Raw genomic sequence first — 24,670 nt, 5'->3', positions numbered from 1 at the left:
TAAATAAAAGGCTTGCTGTGGGGAGGTATTCAGCTCCCATGCGATTACTCACACAGTTTTCCTTTAGGGTATGATTCTGTGCACTCTAAGATACAAACACAAATAAGATGTGTAAGCATGAACACCATGTAAACGTGGAAGCAAGTACAATAGTGCAATACGATGGAGATACAAGGGTTATGCAGCAACATCCAAGATATTGGATGTTAGTCCCTTCCCAAATGTCATTGCTCGTCATAATAAAACATTTCATATTTGATAATTGAAAACATACACAAATTGTTAATGTTGGGAGGAGAGATTGGCAGCTGGAACTGGGGCACAAGTCCTGCATAAGCTCTTTGACCATCTCTGGGGAAGAGTGTTTTTTATAGTAAGGAAAGTTATACAATTATTAGTGTCTGTATGACAGGTACATGTGCTTATTAAAAGTTAAATTAAGACACAGATTATGTGATTATTAAACCAGTTTCATAGCATGTGATCCACAGGGAGTTATTCTGACTTTTTGTTAGTTCATTGAGCAATAATAATCATTAAATTAACAGTAATAATACTATAACTAGGTCATAGTATTACTTCATATTATAGTCAAATGCAGTACTTTAGACGACTGATTTTGTGCCTTAAAGGAGTATGGTTTCGTTTTTAGAGGCTCAGCCCTGCTGTCCATTTAAGGACATTAATCATTCATCTCTCTCTGACGCAGAAAGAAATGTCTGGAGGTAAAAGGGCAGCGGCCAGCCATTTAACACCGCCCTCCCTAGCTGCCAGGGTGAATGAAACACTCACATCTGAGTTTCCTGAGAGGCGAGATTACGTCATCTGGGAAGACTCTGGTTTTCAGCTCGGGATCAGCCTTCTAGTAACTCGGGGGAAGTTCTTCCTCCACTAAAAACACATTTTGAAAACTTTTACGAAAGCTTTTGTTAAACATTCCTCGGCTCGTTTTTGTTGTTTGTTTTGTTAAATCACAGCTAAACGATGTCGTTTGTCCCCGGTCAACCAGTGACTGCAGTTGTGGTGAGTTTAGGAGAGCGACTGTGTTTCATTGAACTGGTATCCATTGTTCATCTTTTTGGCCAACATTAGGGATTAAACTAAGTAGATATGTGTAAACATAAGCGCGAATTAACTATCATACGGTAGTTCTTGTTTACGGTGTTAGTGTTTTCTTTGTTTAGTGAAAATCGGAACATTTGTGTCAGATTAAATTGTAGTTTACTCATTTACATTCAGCCAGGTAATTTGAATAATCTAAGATGTTAGTCGATTTTTAATTTTATTTTTAACAATCTATTTTTACAGTTGTTACTTTCACACAGTTTGAAAATGTCCTGACAGGTACGTCACTCGCTAGGTGTGTGAGTTCTTCCTGGTCCGTGAACGCAACAAAACAGCAACCGTTTTTAACCCGTTATTTTAAAATTCCTGACTTTATTTTTTTTTTTTGACTGTATCGCAAACTAGGAAGATCAGCATGAACCATTCACTACAGTGGTTCTCTCTGTGGTTAATTGGGGCCTGCCATGCAAAGCAATGGCAGGAACCTATTGCTATTCTCCCAATTCTTTATTTTTCATCCGTAACCGTTAATGCGGCTCATACCGCTGGGTGCACACCTACAAATGAGGTATCAAAACGTGCAGAAAATTCACGCCATTGTTGCTATTACTTTTGGTGGGATTTGGGCTTAACGTGGCGACATAATTCGCAAAAAACTACGAAAAAAACCCCATTATAAGTCAATGGGAAAAATCCTAGAAATACCCTATTTTTGAGGATTTTCTGTGTCGTCACGAATTCACGTAGAAATGCCATTCAAATTTCATTTTGTAGATACGTCTGTGATCTCTTCGAAAGTGAAGACGGCTCGTCGATACCAGTTACGGTTTGTCCACAATTTGTCTCTAAGCGACCCAAAGTTTCTCATTTTTCCGAAAATTAGAGTGAGAGCCAGGGCCTTTAGAGTGAGAAATGGAGAGATTTTTTGAGCCCAAAATAATTTTGAAATCGCCATCACGCCCACAAATATCAATTCCAAAATAAAAGCCTTTAATACTTTCTTTAATATTTTTACATCAACTACTTGTGTTTTGAGCATTATATAACTGATTTTATCCAATGACTGTTATTCATGGGATTAGGTTGGCCCTTTGAAATGAAGTTTAACAAAAATTCCAAAATAAAAGCCTTGAATATTTTTACATGACGTAATTGCTCTTTTTGGCTTTATTTGACTTTTTCATCCAAAGCACTGTTACACATGGTATTAGTTCGGAACTTTAAAATGAAGCATACTGAAAATTTCAAAATAAAAGCCTTGAATATTTTTATATGACATAATTGCTCTTTTTGGCTTTATTTGACTTTTTCATCCAAAGCACTGATAAACATAGGATTAGTTTGGCCTTTTGAAATGAAGCTTAACAAACATTTCAAAATAAAAGCCTTTAATATTTTTACATCAACTACTTGTGTTTTGAGCATTATATAACTATTTTAACCCAAGGACTATTACGCATGGGATTAGTTTGGCCCTTTGAAATGAAGTTTAACAAAACTTCCAAAATAAAAGCCTTGACAACATTTTAAATCATACTGAATGGTGCACGTCCGCCTTACTTAACGTTCTTGTGATTCTCAGCATGCTATTGATTACGTTGCAGCGTTCTTTAGCATTGATGCCAATTTGTAGCGTGACAACGCCGGGCCCAAACCGACGGGCACGCCTTGGCAGGCCCCGGCTAAATTTCTTCCGAAATTTTCTAGTTTACGGACTTACTTTTTTTCCTCTTTTTTTCCTAACATCAATGTGATGAAATGACTCGAGAACTGAAAAAAAAAATAATTACAATCTTTGTCATATTCTAACATGTATTTAACTTTTTCTTTGTAGAACAAAAAAGCCTTTAATTATTATGTGACATTGTTTTTACCCGCTTTCCCTTGCAGGACTGTGTGGGGCTGGTCATTTCATTTTTCTTCATTTTCCAATTCAAATGTTTTTTGTTGTTGTTTGTTTTAGCACATTCCTGTTTATCTCTGCATTCTCTTTCAGCTTTTCCTGAGCTCACCACTGATTTTTATTTTTTTTTATAGGCTTGATGTCTGTGGCCTTTTTTTAGTCCAGTGTGTGATTATTACTCTGTTAATTGTTCCTGCTCAACAGTCAAGCAGTGATCTGTTTTTTTAGTTTTCTCTCAGGTTTGATTTGAGGTTCATCTGACCAGTTCCAGCTAGAGTCCCAGAAGAGTTTAGAAAACTCTAAATGTTTTAGTCTTGCTTGCTGAACAACCAACCAGTTGCCAAGAAGGTAGCTTCTAATTATCGTTATAAATACTTTTGTCCCAAATCACTTCCTGTTGCAGCTTTGTACTGTTAGTTTTGAAGCTTTTCTTCCCGTTACCGTCCCGCTCATTGTGCATGGTGGCAAGATAAGCTTACATTGTTGTCCAGGCTTTTTTTCTCCACCGTTTTAGTTGTTTAGGTGCGTTGCCGTCTTCTGGTCACCATTTCCAATTTATAAACTGCAACATACATCTGTCTTTCTTTCTGCAATTACATGTTTTCTTCTATTTGCTGTTGTTGCCCGTGGTTGCAAAGCTCTAAAAAGGAGAAGTTTTTTATCTGGAAATCCTGACTCATTGGCTGATCGACAACATCAGTGAAGTCATCTCTAGACTTCATTGTATTAGAGAGACTCTGTGGTTATTCATCACCGCACACAAGCGGCCTTTGTGTTGGAGGAGCTCTAGAGTCAAACCCGTCCATCAGTCTGCAGCTGATTATCACACTACAGGGAACTTATTAATCCATCTTCCATCTTTTTTGACTTCAGTTGGCAGAAAATGTCTCAGAATCAACTCTTATGTTGTGCAGATGCTCCCTGATGGTGTAGGAATATTGAATGCTTTAATTAGCAGCAAGTTTTATTTTGCACAAACATTTCTTTGTAGTAGCAGAAAAAAAATGGCACAGCTGCAATTTGTGCTGATTTTGTGCTCATGTCTGAACAGCCCAGTAATGACACAGTTGGGCAACAATGCCAGATCCCTCGTGAAGATTTCATATGTGCAGAACAGCTCCCAGTAAGTCAGTGGCTTATACTGAATGTTTTGCTTAATATCTGATTTTGTCTGGTTGTTTTCTAACAGCAAAGAGTTGAAATCCAGAAGCTGTGCCAAGGAGAAAACCTGATTCTGGGCTTCAGCATCGGAGGCGGTATCGACCAGGACCCCGGGCAGAACCCCTTCTCTGAGGACAAGTCAGATAAGGTCAGAAAACAAACATCTAAGCACTCATATCTACTGACTGTTTCTTATAATGGCTCTTTAACCTTGAGTTAAACTAAGATACATATTCTTTTATGCTACAGAGGAACAGAAAAGTTCCTGTTATTTAACTTGGCATATACCGGTGAGCTGCAAGTAAAGAACAGGCCTGGACGTATTGTTAGTGGCCTCATGTGAGAACAAGCCAGACCCAAATATGTGTGTAATTGAACGACGTACTGCAGGTTTATGCAGACTCAAGTACTACCTGATTATTGCATAAACTCTCTAAGCTGGTGGAAGTGTTTGAGAACTAGTCATGTGTTTCCACTTATCCTATTACAGATGAATGATAACTTTAACTCGCAGTCGGCTGCGGCTCTTGGAGGTTTGTGTCTGTATTTTAAGCTAAAGTGTCTGTACCTTCAGTGCTTTGTAAAAAAAAAAAAAAAGAAACACCCTTGGAGCAGTTACAGCTATGAGTCTTTTAGTCTTTATCAGCTGTTCACATCTGGAGTCTGAAACTTTTGTTCATTGTCGCATTGAATGTGTCACATTCGTACACATAATGTTTCGAGTCTTGCCTCAGATTCTCAATTAGATCTAGGTCTGGACTTTGATTAGACCATTTTAACACATGAATATATTTTAATTGAAATTGTAGGTCTGGCTGTATGTTTTAGATAATTAGCTCCAACCATCCTCTCATCATCTCTGACCAGCTTCCCTGTCCCTACCTTAAACAACACTCAGATGATAAAAATACAAACAGGAGAAGTGAGATGGAATTATGGTTTTCCAAAGATGTTTGCAGCACAAACATATAAAAAAAATTTAATTCCCTTTTCATAATTTGAAACACATAGTTTTAATAATTAATCAGTACAGTCCACTGTATGCTAAATGTGCAGCTCAGGTTCAAAGCAGAGGGTGAATAAACAATAACTTACCCAACTATGACACCACAAGGTTGCAACACAATGTGAAGAAGAAAGAAGTTTCTGAAGAACATTGTTGCTTTGAAAAATGGCAGAAATTCAGGGCAGAGGACTTTCCTTTTCCAATGATTTCTGCACAGGAAACTGAGATACAATGTTAGAATTTAATATGACAGATGCTGAGCACTAAAACAGAGTTGATCTTAATTATTTCTGGGTATTGTTTAGATCCTGTTTACAGACACCAGATAAATCATCTAATTGATTGTTGATATTTTGCTTAGAAAACAGAGCTGATAAAAAAATTATCACATCATCAAAACCTTAAGTAAAAATACCTCAGATTCATTAAACAAAACTTCTAATCGATCATGTGTAACATGATCAATCTGTTTTTACTCAAAACTGGAAAGATGTTTATTCCTTATTTTAGGAATCTAAAACAGTGCTTCCCAAAATCAGTTTTGGTGTTGTGAGTCAACAAGTGAAAGGTCTTGAGATCCTTTTTTTAGAAACCCAACAAAATAACATGCATAATTATGGTAGACTGGTATGTTTGTGCTACAAAGAGAAGAGATAAAAACGGTGCCAAAGATAAAATTAATTTATTGTATTTTTGATTGTGTTTTTGTTATCATTGCACCTTTTTAACTGATTTTGTCCAAATAATCAACCAGAAATCTGTGTGATGGCTGGAAGATCAAAAAGATTTAGATTTAGATTATGATGTTTTTATTGTGATTAACAGATAACAAAAAATCAGAAGTTATTGATGGATAAATGTAGTTTTTCAATGCATGCTCCAAGTTTTTGTGCAACTGGAAATATTTTCATACAATTAAATTTGCCTTTCAGCCAGCTAGCCAGAAGATAAGATAAGATTTATTTGTCATTGTCATTAACAGATTACAACGAGATTGAGATTTGCTCGACTCGAGTTAAGATGCAGGTTATGTGTATATACGTAATATACAAAGATAAAGAAATAAATAGTACAAAATGAGAAATAAACTTAGACATCAGAAGATGGTTGCAGCGCCTGGTACACAGTGAAGTCAGGGTTTACAGTAAAACCTTGTCAGAGAAAGCTTAATTATCTCAATAATCCCTGTTTTCCAGTTAATGTGGAAGAAAAATGTGAGAAATAAAATTTTATTTTAGAAGAGCGATTGCTTATTCTCAGATTGTGAACTGAATGTAAAGCAAGAGTAAATATGACACGAGCTGTTCCAGTTATTTCAGTATTTAAAATGCACATTATTTGAGTGAATACTCAAAAACCTTAGTACACAAAGAGAAGAGAAAATATTATCTGTATTTAGCAATGTGTGTGGTCTGCAGGGAATCTATGTGACCAGGATAACTCCAGGAGGACCAGCAGAAAGTGCAGGGTTGAAGATGGGAGACAAAATCATGCAGGTGGGTAGTAACAACTCTCATCATTGGATGCGAAAGCCACAAGATGGCACTGTAGGGAGCAGTAAAAAAAAAAAAAAGCTGCAAGTTTTATTGCTTATCCTGGACTGAACCTTGAAAAGACTGTCCTCCTTCCTACCAGGTGAACGGCTGGGATATGACCATGGTGACTCACGACCAGGCTCGTAAAAAACTGACAAAGAAGAGGGAAGATGTGGTGAGGCTACTGATAACCAGGAAGTCCCTGGAAGAAGCGGTTAAACATTCAAAGGGGAGCCATCCCAGCCATCTGCCTGCACAGACTAATGCGAGGACAACAAAAGACAGAGTAGTTTTATAAACGCTACAAACATCTCCAAATGCAGCTGCCCTGTGGCCTGTAATGCTACATCAATGCAAAGAAAACAGATTCAAGTCCATCCATTTAACATTTGGTGACTTATTGAGTTATCTGAGGCTTGAGTCTAATCCCAATTACAATAAATTTATCAGCTTTCCCTTTAAGGCCTGTTTCTACTGCTAGATAGATGGATAGATAGAAACTTTATTCATCCCTTTGGGATTTACCCTCAGGGAAATTGTAGTTCAGTCTCCCACAGCACCAATACATCAAATACTTAAACAATTTATTATTTTTTTTTTATACTTATTATAGCTCAGTAAGAAATGAAATCACCTGAACAGTGAAGTGAGTTAGATCTTCACACTACAGCACACAAATATAATACCAGGTAACTTTTGACCACTGGCAGAACAAATACAAAGGCTTGGAAAGCAGAAATGTTGATTGTGTGAATGAGTGTTGAACAAAATGATTCCTTCATTCTGATTTAGCTGATATTTGTTAAATTAATCTTGTTAGCATTTAGATACCGGGTACTATAACTAAATCATATTGATCACACTAACCAAGCAGCTTTCCTCTTATCTAAAGCAAAGAACCAATATTCTGCTATCCAGAATAAACGCCAAAGTTAAAGCCAAAATGCAGGGTTAGTGATTTTTTTTTTCTTTCTAAAAAAAGACAGAAAAATGGGATAGAGTATGCTGTGTCAGTATCATAGTTTATTATTATTTACTGGTCATTTTCTTGCTTTGAGTCGATCAACTTTCTAGATCTGATTAATGTGACTGAAAATCTATAACAAGTTGTTTACACAAACACCATTTTTTAATACATTTTATATTTATTTGGATGGCACCAGTCACTGTTTTTCAATAATTCTTTGTATACATTTTAAGCCCCTTGACATTTATCAGGTTCAGAATTGAGAATCATGTCATATTTTTATTCATTAGAAGCTAGACAGGAAAAAGTGCAGCTAGAGAAGGAGAACACATGCATCGGGAATCAAACCGGGGACTGTAGTCTCTAAGACTGAAATATGTGTTTTATTAGAAATATTTCCCACTAAAACTGGCTTTGTACAGATGAAATCAAATCAAGAAATGTTTTGAGATACAAAAACAAGTTCAAATATATTAAATCAACACCTAAAACAATAAACTGTGTTTCCAATTTTCTCTTTTGTTTGTGTTGTCTGGGTTAAACATCACTTATTTAGGCTCATAGCTGACAGAAAATAATGTTCAGATTTAATTCTTCTACTAATTAATATTTAGTTTAGCATTAAAACAATCCATAATCCATATAAATTATGGATTATATTCACTAATCATTTATGCCTGCGTGACAATATTTTGTTTTTGTTAAATTCTGATTTCGAGTAAAACAAACAGGTATGTATGTCTTTTTTTCACTGGCATGTTTGATTTTATGTAATAAAAACTTATTTGAAATAATTAAGTTTGAGTTTGAAGTCTTTAAAGTATCCGCTCTAAACCTCGCCGTTTAAGACTGATTTGAATCCGAGGCAAAATGTTTTTTTGTTTTACTTTTCTCACTTTATACACCAATTCGCTATATTGAGCTATTGCAGATGTTTTATTTCTAATTTCTGTGAAGAAGATAACTTTTAGCAAGTTAAATAAGACGACATTTCTCATCAATGTTTTGCTTTTTTTTTCTCCAGTCTACCACTCATGACATTGCACAATCCTGATGTATTTTTTCCATATGTGGAATATTGCTAACACACAAATCTAACATGATGTATATTTTTGCCTCTCAAGTATTTTTATGGTCCTAGGTCTGAATAATCAGCTGACATTTCAAAGCAGAGGGATCTGTACTCTGACCTTTCTGTTTATCCTGTGGCTTTTTGATGTACAGAGTTTTTGCACTTTCATCTCCTAAATATTGGAAATCTATACCAAATGAAGCCGTCTAAGATATCGTGAAACCCCAAGTAGAACTTGAATGAATACCTGTTATTTTGACTCCGGTTCAATCGGTAATTATTAAAAATCTGATCAGTGGTTTGTTTTCTGAGGACAGAATTAACACTCCTACATTACGTTTAGAGTCATAAAGTAACACCTGCCACATCTTGGGTGAGAGTTGGGGCGATGCTGAGCCAAAATCCTGTCTTTGAGAAATAATTGATGAGCGATCCGTCATCGTGTGTGTGTGTGTGTGCGCGCGCTTCAGGGATGGGGAAGCATGCTTCATTCCACTTCTCTGCCCTTCATACTGTTTAGAGACAATGACATGGTTGCCCAAACATCTGAGACAAAGCTCAGACTTGCAGCTTCATGATGCTGCGGCGTTAACACATGGCATGTTGCTGGGTAACTAATGGACAGTTTGTAAGTGGAAGCAATGAGCATCTAAATTCATTACAAGATGCACTGTTTGAGGTAATCTAATTGACATGCATTACGTAAAATAATCATGTTTATTTTGGTTGATCTGTATATATGTTCATTACTTTATCAATGTACTAAATTAAAGGAAATTTCAAGTTGGCATTCTATGAAAATCACTTGTAATTAATAGAGCAAGAAAGAAAAAGGCAATTTACACTCAAAGAAAACACTGAGAAAAGTCTTTGTGCTGTGGGCGAGCTAGTAATTACACCAAGCGTGGTTCATACATGATCCATGCCTCCTACATTATGGCATGATAATTGTGTTTCCATGGCAATGCAATCTGCCTCTATCACTTTTTCCTACACCAAACTGGAACAGGATCATCAGAAATATATATATAAAAAAACGGTGGAACTTCTTAGTTGATTTTTGAGCATTCAGTGGACATCTCTATTTTTACCCTGATAATTAAGAGCAGATTAGAATGATGACACTATCTTTAATTGAAAGTAAAGGTAAGATTTATTGAAAGCCTCTTATTGTGCTGTAGATGCTGCTGTTTTTATTTTTACAACATAAACATACTTAAAATCTAGCCAAGACACGTTGAGGTCTTTAAAATACCCAAAAGTCAAGCTCTAAAAAGGATGTGGAATAATTCCCATTTTAAAATAAAAACCTCCACCCTTTTATGGCTGAAATAATTGTCATGTGATTTAAAAAATTTAACAGTATGCAATATTTTAATTCAGAGTTGTATAAAAATGTGGGGAAGAGAGACAGCTGCTGCACCACTCAATATGTCATTTTGGCCTGGGTGCTCTTTTGGAAGGAGGTGAAGATGGGAGGAGGAAGATTTGATCCCGTCCTGCATGGGAAGAGAAACTGCTGTTTACCATAAACCAATTCTTTCTGACCAGGTCAAGGTTTGTTTGTGAACTCCCATGAACTTCACAGCCTTCATCACCTTTGCTGAATCATTGATGTGCACCACCGTTAACGGATCAGCTTCTTTCTAATGGTCTCATTTGATTCGTCAGTAGTTGAAACACTCTCTGCTCTCCTTATTTAATACTTTGAACCACCCCTGCAGTTTGTCTTTAAACTTGTCTTGTCAACCATTAAAGTCCAACAATCTCTGGAGCGTTCAACATCTCAGGAGAAATCTCCGCCACTTCTGCTGCGCTAGCCTTGTGGAGCGTTTAAGCTTTCTCATCAATCTTTGGTGACAGAACAGGATTCTGCTGCCACAGCAGGGACCGTGGTGGCCGGATTCAGGAGACCTTCCACAGTCATCAATCTGGGGCTGTGATCACGCTTTCATCCCCACCTCAGGGATTTTCCCTCTTTTATTCCTTCTGAATGAACAGTTTTCCAGAACTTTATCAAAGTCAACTGAAAGCCGTTCAGTTGCCTCTCTGAAATCCCTTCACATCCCAGTTTTGCTTGCAATTTTGACCTGCTTGTTGCAGATCAACACATCTCATCCCAGGCAAGATAACTGGCTACAGTTAATACAAATAAGCCTTGACAATACTCTTAAAAATAAAAATAAAAACACTATGTTGGACGCTCAGTTGTAGGCGTAGAACAATTTGACAGTTTGAAAAAACAAAAAAAGTAAAAGGTAGCTATATGTATTCATGTAATAACAAACCTGGACCCTTCGAGAGCTACAGAGGAGCCACTAAATTAAACCTTATGGAGATGAGATAAATTTACTGATTTATTTATTCATTAAGTTTAATTCTACAGCCCTCTGCTCTGTGCATTGTGAAAATGTTTTCTGAGATATTTGAAAATATCAGAGAACAGAAAACCTTTTTTTAGCCACAGAAAATAAAAACTAAACATTTTTCCATGTTTTGTGTCTCTTTTCCTGTGTTAGCTTACTGTACGTCCCTCTGAATAATACACAGTGTAGCGTGACTGGCTGCTGAGGAGCTTCTTTCTCCTCACACTTTATGTTCATGCATGTTAATGGAGTTTTGTGAAGACGAGTGTGATGTGTGGGTGTGAGAGCAGAGAGCTGGGCAGCTGGATGCCAGCAGGGTAACAGATACAACCAGTTCCCTGGAGTTCAGTGCTGAGCACATGCTTGTTGTCATAGCAATAACCCTTGTGTGCCGTCTACAAGCACCAGGACCCAAAGACATTACGTGAACAGTGATGGTTTTTGTTATTTAAGTTCTACTAGAATCATTTAATCAGATTTAGATTAATCCCAGAACAAAGAGGCTCATTCAAATTCAGGTTTTATTGATACAAATAAATGATCATTTTCACCCCTGAAGATTCCTCATCCTCTCCTCTCCACCCATGCACACATCCCAGGCGCGCCTCCTCACAAAGCACGACGTGCTACAACGGATTACGTTGTAAATCGGGAGTTTACAGTGCGGATGATGAGGGAAGAGTGTGTGAGTGGGCATCACTGCTTCATTAGCAGCAGCAAGCAGTGTAGCGAAGATAGAGAGATCCACATGATGGAGAGAGCATCGTCTCTGACAAACAGGTGGGCGAGACTTGTTTCTAATTAGCTTCTCATCTTTTTTACTCAGCTGATAACAGAATATAAAGTTAAAAATGAGATTTGAAACACATTTTTGTGTGTTGACTTTGTAAAGGTTCTGAAGACCTGCAAGGAGAAGTGAAAAACGAAGAGAATGGACAAGTCATGAAAGTCTGACATAAGGAAGGAGAGACTCTTACAGGGTAAATAAGTTTCTTTCTATCATCTATCTATCTATCTATCTATCTATCTATCTATCTATCTATCTATCTATCTATCTATCTATCTATCTATCTATCTATCTATCTATCTATCTATCTATCTATCTATCTATCTATCTATCTATCTATCTATCTATCTATCTATCTATCTATCTATCTATCTATCTATCTATCTATCTATCTATCTATCTATCTATCTATCTATCTATCTATCTATCTGTCTATCTTTTCACGTGTTCCTACGAGTTTGTAAAGTAGAGCTGTACTAAATTTTAAAAAAGTCAAGCAGTTTCTTTAGACATATGTCCATTTATTTTAATATATACATTATTGTGTCAATATCCAGGATTAGCATTTTTAAATAAGTGATGACAGAGAAATAGATTTCATGTGTCATTCTCTAACTTCCTGTTCAGATATAGTAACCTCTGGATATCTAAAAGTCAAAACGATGACAACGCAATTATAAACGCAAAGGTTTTGTAATTATAGTTCACAAACTGCAGCTGTCACACTGACTGCACCCATGTTTTATATTTATACTCTTTCATTCTTTCACTCTGAGTAAAAAAGGATCTGAGTAAAAAGAATAAGATTGGGATGACATCTATTTTGGCTAAAAGCTGCACTATGTCACTTTTATACAGAATATATATTCTTTGTAGAAGAATATATTATTTTCATATTTGTTAAAACTGTCACCATGTTGTGACAGTATGCTATGAGACAGATAATATGTGAAAAGACCAATTCCCTTCACCTCCTCCCTGAGCTACTTTTTAAAAAAGGCACCACTCCTGACAAAAAACAACCAATCAGAGCCAGGGGGAGGGTCTTAGTGCTGTCAATCAGTGCTGCTTGCTACATGTGCTAATGGTGAGAAATAACTTACCGTTTATCCGCCGTCATCTTTGGCCTTGCTATCTAGCTTTAGCATTCTCTGCAGAGAGCAAGTGGGGAAGAGGGATAAGAAGCGCCACATGAAATTGTGATTGACAGTGCCAAGACCCGCCTCTTGGCTGTGATTGGTTGTTTCCAGTTATCACTGGGAACACTGAAAAGACAGAGGCACTCGATCCTGTAACAAATTATCTGTTTCATACCACACTGTCACAAAATACTGAGAGTTTAAGCAAATATGTATAAAAATATTTTTTATATAAAAGTTAGATACTGCAGCTTTAATGCAGACAACTTGATAAATGGAGACTTTTCTCATCCTACCTTTGTTTTGACAAGCTTCTCTGCTTTAGAAAATACCTCAGAAAAGTTAAATTCTGCATAAAGAGTATTTAAAAATAATTTACATAAATGGGAAGTCAGAAATAATGTCTACCAAACTGCCACTTGTGTGTAATTAACATATATGTGGGTTTCACTTCCTGATAAAGTTCCTGAAATAAATAGGCTTTTATTGAATGGGTTCGGGAAAAGATGGTCTGTCCTTTGTGTGTGTGTGTGTGTGTGTGTTTTCCAGGCTTATGTGTGGAAATGTGAGAAGGTCAGACCATAGGAGAGGCCTTTTCATGTCTGTCTGTATATGAGCGCAGAGCAGAGCTGTAATCATTGTGCTGCTCACTAATACAGCTTAAGGTCATTGCAGTGCGTGCTGGTCGAGCTCTGATCGTCACCTGACTTTAATTTAACCGCTCCCAAAGACTGAAACCATGAGTGGTGAGTAATCATAGGGCACCTGAATTACACCTGCCTCTATCGCAGAGGGATATTTATTAAGAGCATTTGCTCAATGTTACAAATGAATTACAGAAACTGTTGTGTATTTACTTGTACAGGCAGCATGTACTTGGTATTACAAGGATAAATCTTAAATTTATATTATTTAAATGTATGAAACAAGGCATAGGTGTGTGTGTTTATGTTTTAGACTACAACTTCAGTGTTAACGTTCTTTAGTGTTTTGTCTTTTCTCCAAGTTCAGGTGTGTTTTGTGACTTTTGGATTGATTTTCTTCAAATCTGTAGCAATTTACATGTCTTATGTTTTTGTGTAAACTGTTGCTTATAAAAAATAACAACCATCTACACTAACACCAATTTTATTCTGCATGACCAGTATTGATTTAAACAGGGGTGTTTCATACTGTTCTGTTAAATCATAATCCACAAAGTTGGACAAAGCAATCTTTTGTTAAAACAGGTCAGATTTAAAACTGTTGCACAGCACTGTCTGTAAATCACTGAATTTCCTTTGACATTATGCAAAAGGGTTAGCCAAGATGGTGGTCCAATCAGTATGGTTGTAAATTTTTTGTGGCTTTGAAGTTGATAGTTTATAGTTGAACACACATGATGCTGCTAACTGTGTCTGGATGTTAATAGCATATTGTTTTTGCAGCTGAATGTGCTCTGTTACAGTTGTATTTGGTCCCGTCTTCTCAACTGTGCAGTCAGAGGGAACCTATTACTTTCACCTTTTTTATTCTGGAGCAACATAGATCTTTTTATTTTGAAATAAAAAGAATGCTTTTAAGATAGAGGACACCAGCATATAAACTGGTTCTGGGTAATCGCTGCGATCTCATGCCCACCTGCTACTCTTTCATATACAAGAAATCCCTAAAATATTTTGTATGCATGTACTTACGCATCACATATCAGTGGTTCATTTAATTTGACTCTAATATTCAAGATTTTAAATTTTGGACTATTTTCATTGATTCTCTTTCTGACCCATATTTGGGCCAGTTAAGTATTGTGAAATATGTCACATTATGATCCCTGATCAAACCAAAATAAAATCGAAGGGGAAGAAATTAGCCTATTTAGTGAGGCCACATAATAGCAAACTCTGGGTAAAGAACGATTACTTTAAATCATCTGTGGTCAAAGCAGGTAGAAAACAAGGAAGATAATTACAGAAAAACAGATTGTTACAAAAAAACACCAGAAATGTAAACATATATATGGGGCGAGAATGATGCAGAAATGTAAAATTACTGCTGTGAGGTGTTTAGTTAAAGGGAGATCATGTCTGTGTGACTTGGGAGTGTAGATAAACACATGAATACGTCACTGAGTCAAAGCGCGGGAAGTCTAGTCTGTTTGCAAAGGGCGACGTTTTAAGAGGAAGCAGGTCAGCAGACGGGGCAGATAGGAAGACGTAAAACTATCAGCCACGTGTTACTACACGCACAAAGAAAAGAGAGAAACACGGTAAGATTTAAGAAAGTTCAGTAATTTAACACTGACAGCACTTTTCATTCAGGACATTTAAAAAGGACACTTGCATTTTTTTTAACTTATCTAATTTCAAAACAAGAAGTTTTTCCTGCTTTAGTCATAATTAGGAAACCGAACTTGAGGCTTTGCAGTGTCAGTAAAAGTTTGCAAACTCACAGAATCAGGGTGCACAATGTAGTTTTTTTGTTCTTTTTGCCACAGCTAAAACAATGTATTAATTTTTGTGAGATATTCAGCAAGTTCTGTAGTGGGTAAAACTAAAGTTGTGTACTTTCAAAGTAAAGTAAGAGTTGAATGGAGAAAGTGTTTGGCAGTGACAATCTGCAACAGGACACAACACATTAGTTTAAGTGAGAAGAGGCTTGTGTTGAGCTGCCTGTTACTTCTTCTTTATGCTTTTCTTTGCTGCTTCATCAATTTTGAAGCAACATTTTTAGTTTATTGCACAATAATAATGTGTGAACTCTTGCTTAAGAGTTAAATTTAAAGTTGTTTACGTAACTTTAAATTTACATAAAATTTAAAGTTATTTTAAATTCTTTTTGCTTTAAAATTTGACATTTTGGCTTAGAAATTATGCTATACTGTGGAGAACTCTGACCATGAAGCTAATTTAATTAACAAGAAAGCATAGGCCAATGGTAAAACAGCCTCCAGAGTTTCACATGTTTTTGTCAGATTTTTGGTCACCGTTTAATTTTGATTTGCGGCACTGGACAGGTGCTGAAATCTGCTTCTTGGTTTCTTCATCCGTTCGAGACAGAACATGGAATAGCGACAGATACTGCTTTTTAACCCTCTTTCAGTTTCACACGAGACCTGCTTGCTGGAACAGGTGTTGGAGCTTATTATGAATGAGAAGCCACCCAACAGTGCAAGCCGTTTTCTAAACGAGGACACAGAAAAACCAACGTTGCCGGACAAAGTTGAGCTCAGGAGGCGTTTTCGCAGAGCCATGGAGAAGAGAGCAGGCAGCATGAGGCAGAGGATCGGCTCCATCAGCAGGAAAAGCCTCAAAGGTTTCTTCAGGAGGAACCTGTTCGTTTTGTTCACAGTGGCCTCTGTGGCTCTGGGTGAGTGGGAATAAAGTCATGTTATGTTGGTGGACTTATCAATTACTCGGGTCCACATTAATTTCTTTATTTGTTTGAATGTGTGGGAATGTTTACTTTCTGTTCAGGTGTAATCCTAGGCTTTGCTCTACGACCCCATAACCTGTCCATGAGGGAGATAAAATACTTTTCCTTTCCTGGGGAGCTCCTGATGAGGATGCTGAAGATGCTAGTGCTGCCGCTGATTGTCTCCAGTCTGGTCACAGGTTAGCTTCTGATGAGTAAAGTAACAAAGTCCTAGTGCTTTAATCCCATCTCCTTATTTACTGAAAATGTCTTATTCAAATCACAAAAATAAAGTAATGATACCATTAGGGTTAGGGTTAAGAGCATTTGGCAGTTTCACAAACAATTTTTTTCCATGTCACAGGTATCTCCTCATTGGACAGGAGAGCATCGGGAAAGATGGGTGTGCGTGCGGTGGTCTACTACATGGTGACCACACTGATCGCTGTGTTCATCGGCATTGTGATCGTCATGATCATCCGGCCGGGAAAAGGCAGCAGAGACAGTCCTGCGGTGAAAACTGGAAATATTGAAGCCATTCAGGCCACTGATGCTTTTCTGGACCTCATCAGGTGAGGACCCACAGGTTTAGTAAGATCAACATGTTTGGCTAAAATGCTATGTGGAAAGTTGCACAAAAAAAGAGAACAAAACCTGGGAAGTTTTCACACCCTTATTAAAAAACATGTTTTTCCAAATTAAAGGACGCACAGGCAACAATTGAAATATTACATTTTGCCTAGTGCCATCATTACATGTAAAAATGTTGGTTAAAGTTTTATTTATTATGTTTCAAAAACAACTCTAAACAGTTGAGTTTTTAGCCTAGATTTAAAGGAACTCATTGTTTCAGCTGTTTTGCAGTTTTCTGGAAGCTTGTTCCAGATTTGTGGTGCAAAGAAGCTGAATTCTGCTTGTTTGGTTCTGGTTCTGGGGATGCAGAGCAGAACCAGAATACCTGAGAGGTCTGGAAGGTTGATACAACAACAGCAGATCTTTCATGTTTTTTGGTGCTATTCAGTGATTTTTAAACTAACAACAGTATTTTAAAGTCTATGACACAACGTTTGGCGTTTGGGCTTACCGTCATATGCCCAGTGAGAATTTGTTGTATTGAGGTAAAAAAAAATAAAACAGTGTACCGGTTATTTTCAGTCTCTTGGCAGTTTCTTGTGCAGTTTCTGTCTTGCCTTCTTCTCAAATATGGAGAAACGTCCAGTTTTGGAAACTGTCTTTTTCCCAAATTTTACTGTGCCATGGTGCAGGAATATGCTCTTCTTCTGAGTGTCATTTAATGTCCAATGAGGTCCAATTCATCCTTTTGTAATCTCTGTGTAAACTATAAACATATTAATGCAAATAAAATCCTAATAGCACAGCTAAACGTAATTAATTAGTCACTAGAATTGTTGACAGGCGTGTGAAACCACCAAGACTGAATGCTGGACCTTTTCTTTAACAAAGTATTAGCTTGTAGGTGTGCACAATTATGCAACTAAACAATGTTAGCATTTCCTTTTTTTAAAATGTCAAACAGATTTGTTTGTCTTTCAGTTCAAATGTACAGGATATACGTCACACTGAAGGCTGATTTTATTGTTACGTCAGAAAAAACAGCAGTTTCAACAAGTGGTCTGTGCACTATTTATCCCCTCAGTATTACAGGACTATTTGTGATATTTCAGACAGTTCCAACAAACTAGTTTTGACTCATCTCGAGCTTTTGTCTTTCCACTTAGGAACATGTTTCCCCCTAACCTGGTAGAAGCATGCTTCATTCAGGTAAATCTGTTTAATCTATTTCCAGTTTCTGCCATGCAGAAGTATTCACTTCCTTTCCATAACTTCACATGTGGGCTTATTTGCAGCATAAAACTGTGTACAAGAAGATTGTTTATACAAGAAACGTGACTCTGAACCTCACCGACTTGTTTAACATAACAGACTCTCCTCTGAATGAAAACCTCACTAGGGTGCAACACACCATACAGGTGAATTTAAATAATAATAAATAAATAATAATCATCTTGCTATTTACTAGAATAAAGCCCTACGCCTAGATTATGAACTACTGTTTCTGTGTTGTGATCTGCAGGAGACAGTGGAGGAAACGGTTCCTGTGTCTGGTTCCTCGGCTGGAGTGAACGCTCTGGGTTTGGTCGTCTTCTCCATGTGCTTTGGTCTGGTCATTGGTAATATGAAAGAACAGGGACACGCTCTTAAAGAGTTCTTTGACTGCTTAAACGAGGCCATAATGAGGCTGGTAGCCGTCATCATTTGGTAAATAACAGCAGAATTGCTGCTTTTTCTGCAAAATGGATTTTCTGACTTACTTGAAAAACTGTTATGTAGATAATGAAGATTGCGCTTGCATTTTGTCATGTTTGTTTGTGACAATAAACAATGTTCCTGAATCATCTTCTGCAGGTACGCACCAGTTGGAATCCTGTTTCTGATTGCTGGAAAAATAGTGGAGATGAAGGATCTAGCAGAAGTGGGTGGTCAGTTGGGGATGTACACAGTATCTGTCATTGTGGGTCTTCTAATCCACGGACTCTTCGTCCTGCCACTTCTCTACTTTCTGGTTACCAGAAGGAATCCCTACAGTTTCATCGGCGGCCTGCTGCAGGCCCTTATCACCGCTTTAGGGACATCGTCTAGGTGAGTTTCACCATGAAAATATTTCTCATTTATCTTATTTCTCTCTTCCATCCCTTTCCCATCAGGACCTAATGGGTCCCTCTGCCTGGTTTGGGTAGGGACTTATCTTCTGTCAAGAGTTTCCATACTCATTATAACCAAAAACTAAGTCAAGGAAAAAACACTATTTCATTGAAAAGGCTTTGTATTTTACTATCTAAAATACTTAACAGTCATACTGAATTTTAGAATGAAATGTTCTGATGAGCGTCCGTCTTGGCATGTAAAGAAATGTTGGCTTGTGCTCACAATGACAACAGCACAGTAATGCCAGAAGCAGACTGTTTTTGCAAAAAACAAATGTATTTTCTATCCATTTGTTTAAACTTCCCACAAAATAGTTTTGATTCATTGACTTCAAGTTGCAGCCAGAAAACTCTAACAGAAACTTCTTCCAATGATCTCCAGGGTTCAGCAGTTTTATTGCCATCCTACTGTCACACACCTTGATCGGTAATGTCCAAAGTCAGTCCTTCTGACCGGTTCATCTTAGATCTGGATGTAAAAAAACCTCCTGAATCTAATAAATGATTAATCACCTGGCCTTTGCAGGACTTCAGTGCATGTTGTGACTTAATTCACTACGTTAGCACAGCAATAAATCTTTAAGATGCAGCACACAACACCTATAGGACAGGAGTTAGACACAGGTAGTCTTTGGACACATCTTGATTAATCACATACATTATATTGTCAAAAGCATGACATCACCTACCTTTATCAACACATAAAATTTAATGTGTTTATATAGGCTTCATTCTAGTATTAATGAAGCTATTTTGAGACAAAGACTTCAATATAGCACCGACTCACCATTTGCATCAGTGTCCGCTCAGAAGACCGCCTACAAAGTTCATATTGTAATCTATCTGACCATTAATCCAGAACAGCATTTCGAAAGTCTCCATTCAAAACATTGAAAGGTTGAAATTAGCAGTCACTCATTATTCATGTTGGGGCTACTCCTTAACTCTTCTCAGGAGCATAAAATTGTTGTGAATATTATTATCTTCACAACCCAATTTCTGATCACAGACACTATAATCTCTACATCTTTTGCCTTTTTTCCACTCTTGCAGTTCTGCTACTCTGCCCATCACTTTCCGATGTCTTGAAGAAAACAACCATGTTGATAAACGAGTGACTCGCTTTGTCCTTCCTGTGGGCGCTACCATCAACATGGATGGGACCGCGCTCTATGAGGCTGTGGCAGCCATCTTTATCGCTCAAGTCAATGACATGGAGCTGAACTTTGGGCAGATTCTCACCATCAGGTTAGCAAGTTTTTATTAACCTCTAATAACTGAATTTAAAGCATGATGAATGCAAGAGTGGAATTAATATTTTACCTAAATGATTACCTTTTTTTGTACAATTTGTCTTTTAATACTAAGGATATTTTAAGCCAAGTCACCAGACCTTTCAGTTTAAGGTCTGAAGTTTCTTCAAAAATAAATGTGAACACATCTGTTAAGCTCATGTGACATAAGAACAAATACATTGTATCATTTTTGATTTTTCTAAGTTTGGATAGCAGACCTAAAAAACACATTTTGTGACAAAAAGCCACTGTCATTTCATCATCAAATTATTGAAAATTATTACATATTTCTTGGTTTCAAACACTTAAATATGCTTACAAATAAAAATTTTACAGTGCCATCTTGGGACTTTGGCAAAGTGTCACATTATCCAAACAATCTGCTTATTAATAACTTTTGATAATCTGTAGTTTTGGCAGGCTTTTATGTAGTTGAGCAAAACCTATTGAAGTTTATAAGTCAAACACAACACTGTACTAAAGCAATGATATATCACCATGGACTAACAGTGAATCTTACTCAACAAGCTCTATGCTTTGTCAAGAAACATTTTTAAATCACTGTTACAGTGAATGATTATAAATATCTTAATTTAGCATAATTTTATCGATCTAAAAATGAGAAAGACATCAGAGATTATGTGAGGTTTAGTCTGAAACTGGTTGATGAGTTTACTATGGAAATGAGAAACTGAGTCTGCTGGATGAAATTTGTCAGATGTGCACCTCAGTGGTGTATGTATTTTACTTTTAAAATGTAATCCATCAAAGCTTTTGTAACTGAAACATTTTGTTTGTTTTTGTCGTGGAAAGTAGGAAATTTTGCTCAGATTTACAATATTTATTGAAGCATAACTAATTAAAGTTTTTAGAGTAGAGATTTATTAGAGGTTGATGATGTTTGGTAAAAATCTTTGATGTGAACAAGAAGATGAGGTGAATTGAAAAGGAAAGACCTTTTCTCTTTTTCAATCTGGTTTTGTCCTTTGACTTTCTTATATAGAAGAACTGATTTATGGATCCAGTATAAGATTTTCAGAAAACATATTGCATTAAGCAGTGTCTTCTTATTAAGTTACGTTAAATGTGGAGTGTAACACAGTTTGTAGTGTAGGTAGTGTAATAGTTCCGTGTTTGGCTTCATCACTCTACTACTCCCACTATGACTGCACATGTGCTGTTTGTTTGTTTCCCTTTATTAAATGTCTCCACTCTCCACTCCATCCCACCCACTCAGTATCACAGCAACGGCTGCCAGCATCGGAGCAGCAGGCATCCCTCAGGCTGGCCTGGTGACCATGGTGATCGTATTGACATCGGTGGGACTGCCCACAGAGGACATTACACTGATCATCGCCGTGGATTGGTTCTTGTGAGTTCCCAGTAAATGTCAGCTTGATGGGGATTGGTCTGGGACTGAGCCAGCCTAAATGTCATTGTCGAGCTTCAGAGAGCCTACAGGCTGCACGTCTACAAAGGTTATTGATACATAATGCAGAGCAACAGATTAGAGAGCCTGTGAGGATATTTGTAGTTGATGTACGCCAATGTTTCTGGTTGAAATGGTTCTTTGCATAATCAACCCCCCAGGTGTGCCCCAGGTTCTCCTCCTTCCACTTATCATCTAATATCTTCTGTCTCCGTCTCCGCTGCAGAGATCGTTTGCGCACCACCACCAACGTGCTGGGCGACTCGCTCGGCGCCGGCATCGTGGAATATCTCTCCCGTGAAGAACTGCAGAATCAAGATGCTGACCTGCGAAACTCTGTGATTGAGGAGAATGAGAAGCCATACCAGCTCATCTGCCAGGACAATGACACACTGAACCACCTCAATAATGAGACCACAATGTGAGGAAATTAGTTTTCATCTGAAAGGACTTAACAGATCAATAACATTTCATCAAGAAAGTGAGGATCATTGAGATAGAGGACTTTCTTAAACACCTTAAATTGAAATTGGTTAAATAAACTCCATTTTCTGCAACAAATGAGGCATTCTTAAAGGGAGGGAGTATTATGTAAAATCAACTTTTTGAACTTTATAGCATATTATAATGTTATTCCCTCATCTAAAACATATCCGGAGAGTTGCTTCGATTCTTTCATGCATGTTTGAGCAATCATTCAATCTCCTGTGGCCATCATTCGGGTTGCCTAAACTCTAGCTCCCACAATGCACCAACTATTTCCACAAAGCTCCTCCCTAGAGCAGCAGTCCCAAAGTCAAACTTCTGCCTTACAGAGCACTAATCAGTCACAACTCCCCCACTCAACTCCTTCAGACTAGTGGCAGCGACAATTAGGAATTGCCGAGCTCTGCTGAGCTCATCATACGAACAGCTTCCAAGCTCCAGCGTTGGTAAAGTATTATGGAGAAGCATCGTTATGATGATGTGCTGAGGGCGAAGTGTCAGAGAGAGCAGGAGCTTCTTAAAGAGACAGAGGCCCAGTTTCAGGGCATCAAATTGTAAAATCAAATTTTTTTTGTTATATTTTATAAATACAGCATTTTCATAACAACTAAAGGTAACATAGTATCTTGGTTGTGGTATAAAATGTCACTAGGTACTTTGTATCCTAGAACATTAATATAAAAATAAATTTAGGCCACATAAAGTTCAGAACCCTTCTCATTTCCAAAGCTTTATTTATCCACTATGAAAATATTTTGCTACATTAAATGTGTTGTTTTTTCCCCCAACTAGCATTACATCCTAGCCTCCAGTGAGGCCATTTCTTTAACAGGACCAATATTTAAAACAAATATTATTTCTTTTCTGAATTCCCTCTTTTGTCATTTTCATCTTGACTCCCTCTCTTTGGGAGTTTTACAAGGTTTCACAAGGTTTCACAAACCACCAGAAAAAGACTCAAGCTCATCAGTCTGTAAATAAAAATTACTGAAGTTTTTTTTTGTTATGGGGTTAAAAATTATGTGAGCTTTCCTACTCAGTTTAATTAAGTCTTTGGATGTACTTTACTGCTTGAAAAGTGAAATCAGGAAAAATGATTTAAGTGTAGTAACATGGGGTAAATGATTTTACACACTGTGCTTTCTTAGAGGTGTTTATTTGATATCAGATATTTATTTGGTGCTATTGCGACCCGGTAATTTCAAAGAATTAACTACAACGATGCTAAATGCTGTTATTTTTTATTTTTGTCTATCCACAACACTGTGTGACTAAGATTGTTTTCTTCTTGTATTTTTATTTAGAATTGTACCAAGTAAGCCAGTAACTTAAGATCGATACATCAAAACTGAAAAATCTGAATTGACTGTTCCTCTTATTGGTTTGTGGACGAGTACTGTGAAAACATATTGTGAGAGTTTAAATATAAATTAGCTTTTAAGTGTGGTGTGACTAGTGATTGACAAGTGCTTTTATTTATCGGTTACTTGAAGGCTTTTCTGACTTTGTGCAATGTTTGTTCAGAAATATGACTTAGTTCTGATGCTTGATGTTACCAAACAAAACTTTGTTTTATATGGAAAAGCAGCTACCTTTCTGCGGAGGTTGTATGAAAAATGTGATGAATAAATGTCTCAGGAACTGAACTGTAATTCTCATTATTGTGATTGTGGCTACCCCTTGTGGAGGATATTATCCTGAAGATACTATTTGCTCTTCCATGTCACTGTGAAACATGGGACACTGAGATATAGCTCTACATTTAATATTTTGTCACTGGGCTCAGTTACATTTATTTAATTACAACACCCTAACTAACCAGCAACAACAACAACAAAAATTAATTATGATTTCAAAACAAAAACAGATTGAGACAGTAGTCATGTCTCAGAAACAAAAGCGGGTATATAAGCCCTCATCAAGTTAGAAACATGATTCACCATGGCAACAGGAGGAAATAAGAATACAAGAGTAAGTCGGCTACCTGGTTTTCTGAAACATGTTCTTTATTTCATGTTTCAAAGGATAAAATGAATAATTTCTGGATAACAAATGTTTTTTTTTTCTTACTTTGGTTTAGATTCAGACTACTTCCTTAACATTACTATTTGCCACAAAGTTTTTATATGATTTGTCCAGCCCACCCAGTTTCAGAAATTGCACTGAGTGACGTACAATTTGTGAAACCTTTCTCTCCTCCTTCATCCCAGCTGTTTCCACACAGTTAATTACGCTCACCTGTTCTGGTTTAAATAATCACCCACCCAACATATAAATCTCCTGTGTCTCTAGTTAAACATGATCCTTCTCCTTCCCATGTTTGTACTATTTTTTATGCTTTCA

General features: G+C 37.0%; 2 protein-coding genes across 4 annotated transcripts; both read left to right on the top strand.

Annotated features, from left to right (window-relative positions):
- Positions 1 to 793: 793 nt before the first annotated feature.
- tax1bp3 (Tax1 binding protein 3) lies at positions 794 to 8,135 on the top strand. Its single transcript, XM_005806405.2, has 4 exons — positions 794 to 1,023; positions 4,158 to 4,277; positions 6,554 to 6,631; positions 6,771 to 8,135. Exons 1-4 carry the CDS (start codon positions 985 to 987, stop codon positions 6,966 to 6,968), a joined length of 435 nt encoding a protein of 144 aa, XP_005806462.1. The 5' UTR covers positions 794 to 984; the 3' UTR covers positions 6,969 to 8,135.
- Positions 8,136 to 11,698: 3,563 nt separating this feature from the next.
- LOC102223915 (excitatory amino acid transporter 1-like) lies at positions 11,699 to 23,973 on the top strand. 3 transcript variants are annotated; one of them, XM_005806371.2, is made up of 12 exons: positions 11,699 to 11,855; positions 11,968 to 12,055; positions 16,080 to 16,346; positions 16,454 to 16,591; positions 16,756 to 16,963; positions 18,131 to 18,173; positions 18,260 to 18,382; positions 18,487 to 18,671; positions 18,819 to 19,052; positions 20,171 to 20,365; positions 21,650 to 21,784; positions 22,068 to 23,973. In XM_005806371.2, exons 3-12 carry the CDS (start codon positions 16,124 to 16,126, stop codon positions 22,264 to 22,266), a joined length of 1,683 nt encoding a protein of 560 aa, XP_005806428.1. In that variant the 5' UTR covers positions 11,699 to 11,855; positions 11,968 to 12,055; positions 16,080 to 16,123; the 3' UTR covers positions 22,267 to 23,973. The 3 variants fall into 3 exon arrangements, with proteins under 3 accessions (XP_005806428.1, XP_005806427.1, XP_023195383.1); XM_005806370.2 differs by lacking the exons at positions 11,699 to 11,855; positions 11,968 to 12,055 and adding an exon at positions 12,861 to 13,747; XM_023339615.1 differs by lacking the exons at positions 11,699 to 11,855; positions 11,968 to 12,055 and adding an exon at positions 13,754 to 15,246.
- The last annotated feature ends 697 nt before the right edge of the window (positions 23,974 to 24,670 follow it).

The sequence above is a fragment of the Xiphophorus maculatus genome, chromosome 9 (assembly GCF_002775205.1).
Source record: "Xiphophorus maculatus strain JP 163 A chromosome 9, X_maculatus-5.0-male, whole genome shotgun sequence".
Taxonomy (NCBI): domain Eukaryota; kingdom Metazoa; phylum Chordata; class Actinopteri; order Cyprinodontiformes; family Poeciliidae; genus Xiphophorus; species Xiphophorus maculatus.
The sequence above is the reverse complement of the archived record's forward strand: the minus strand, read 5'-3'. Positions and strand labels throughout refer to the sequence as shown.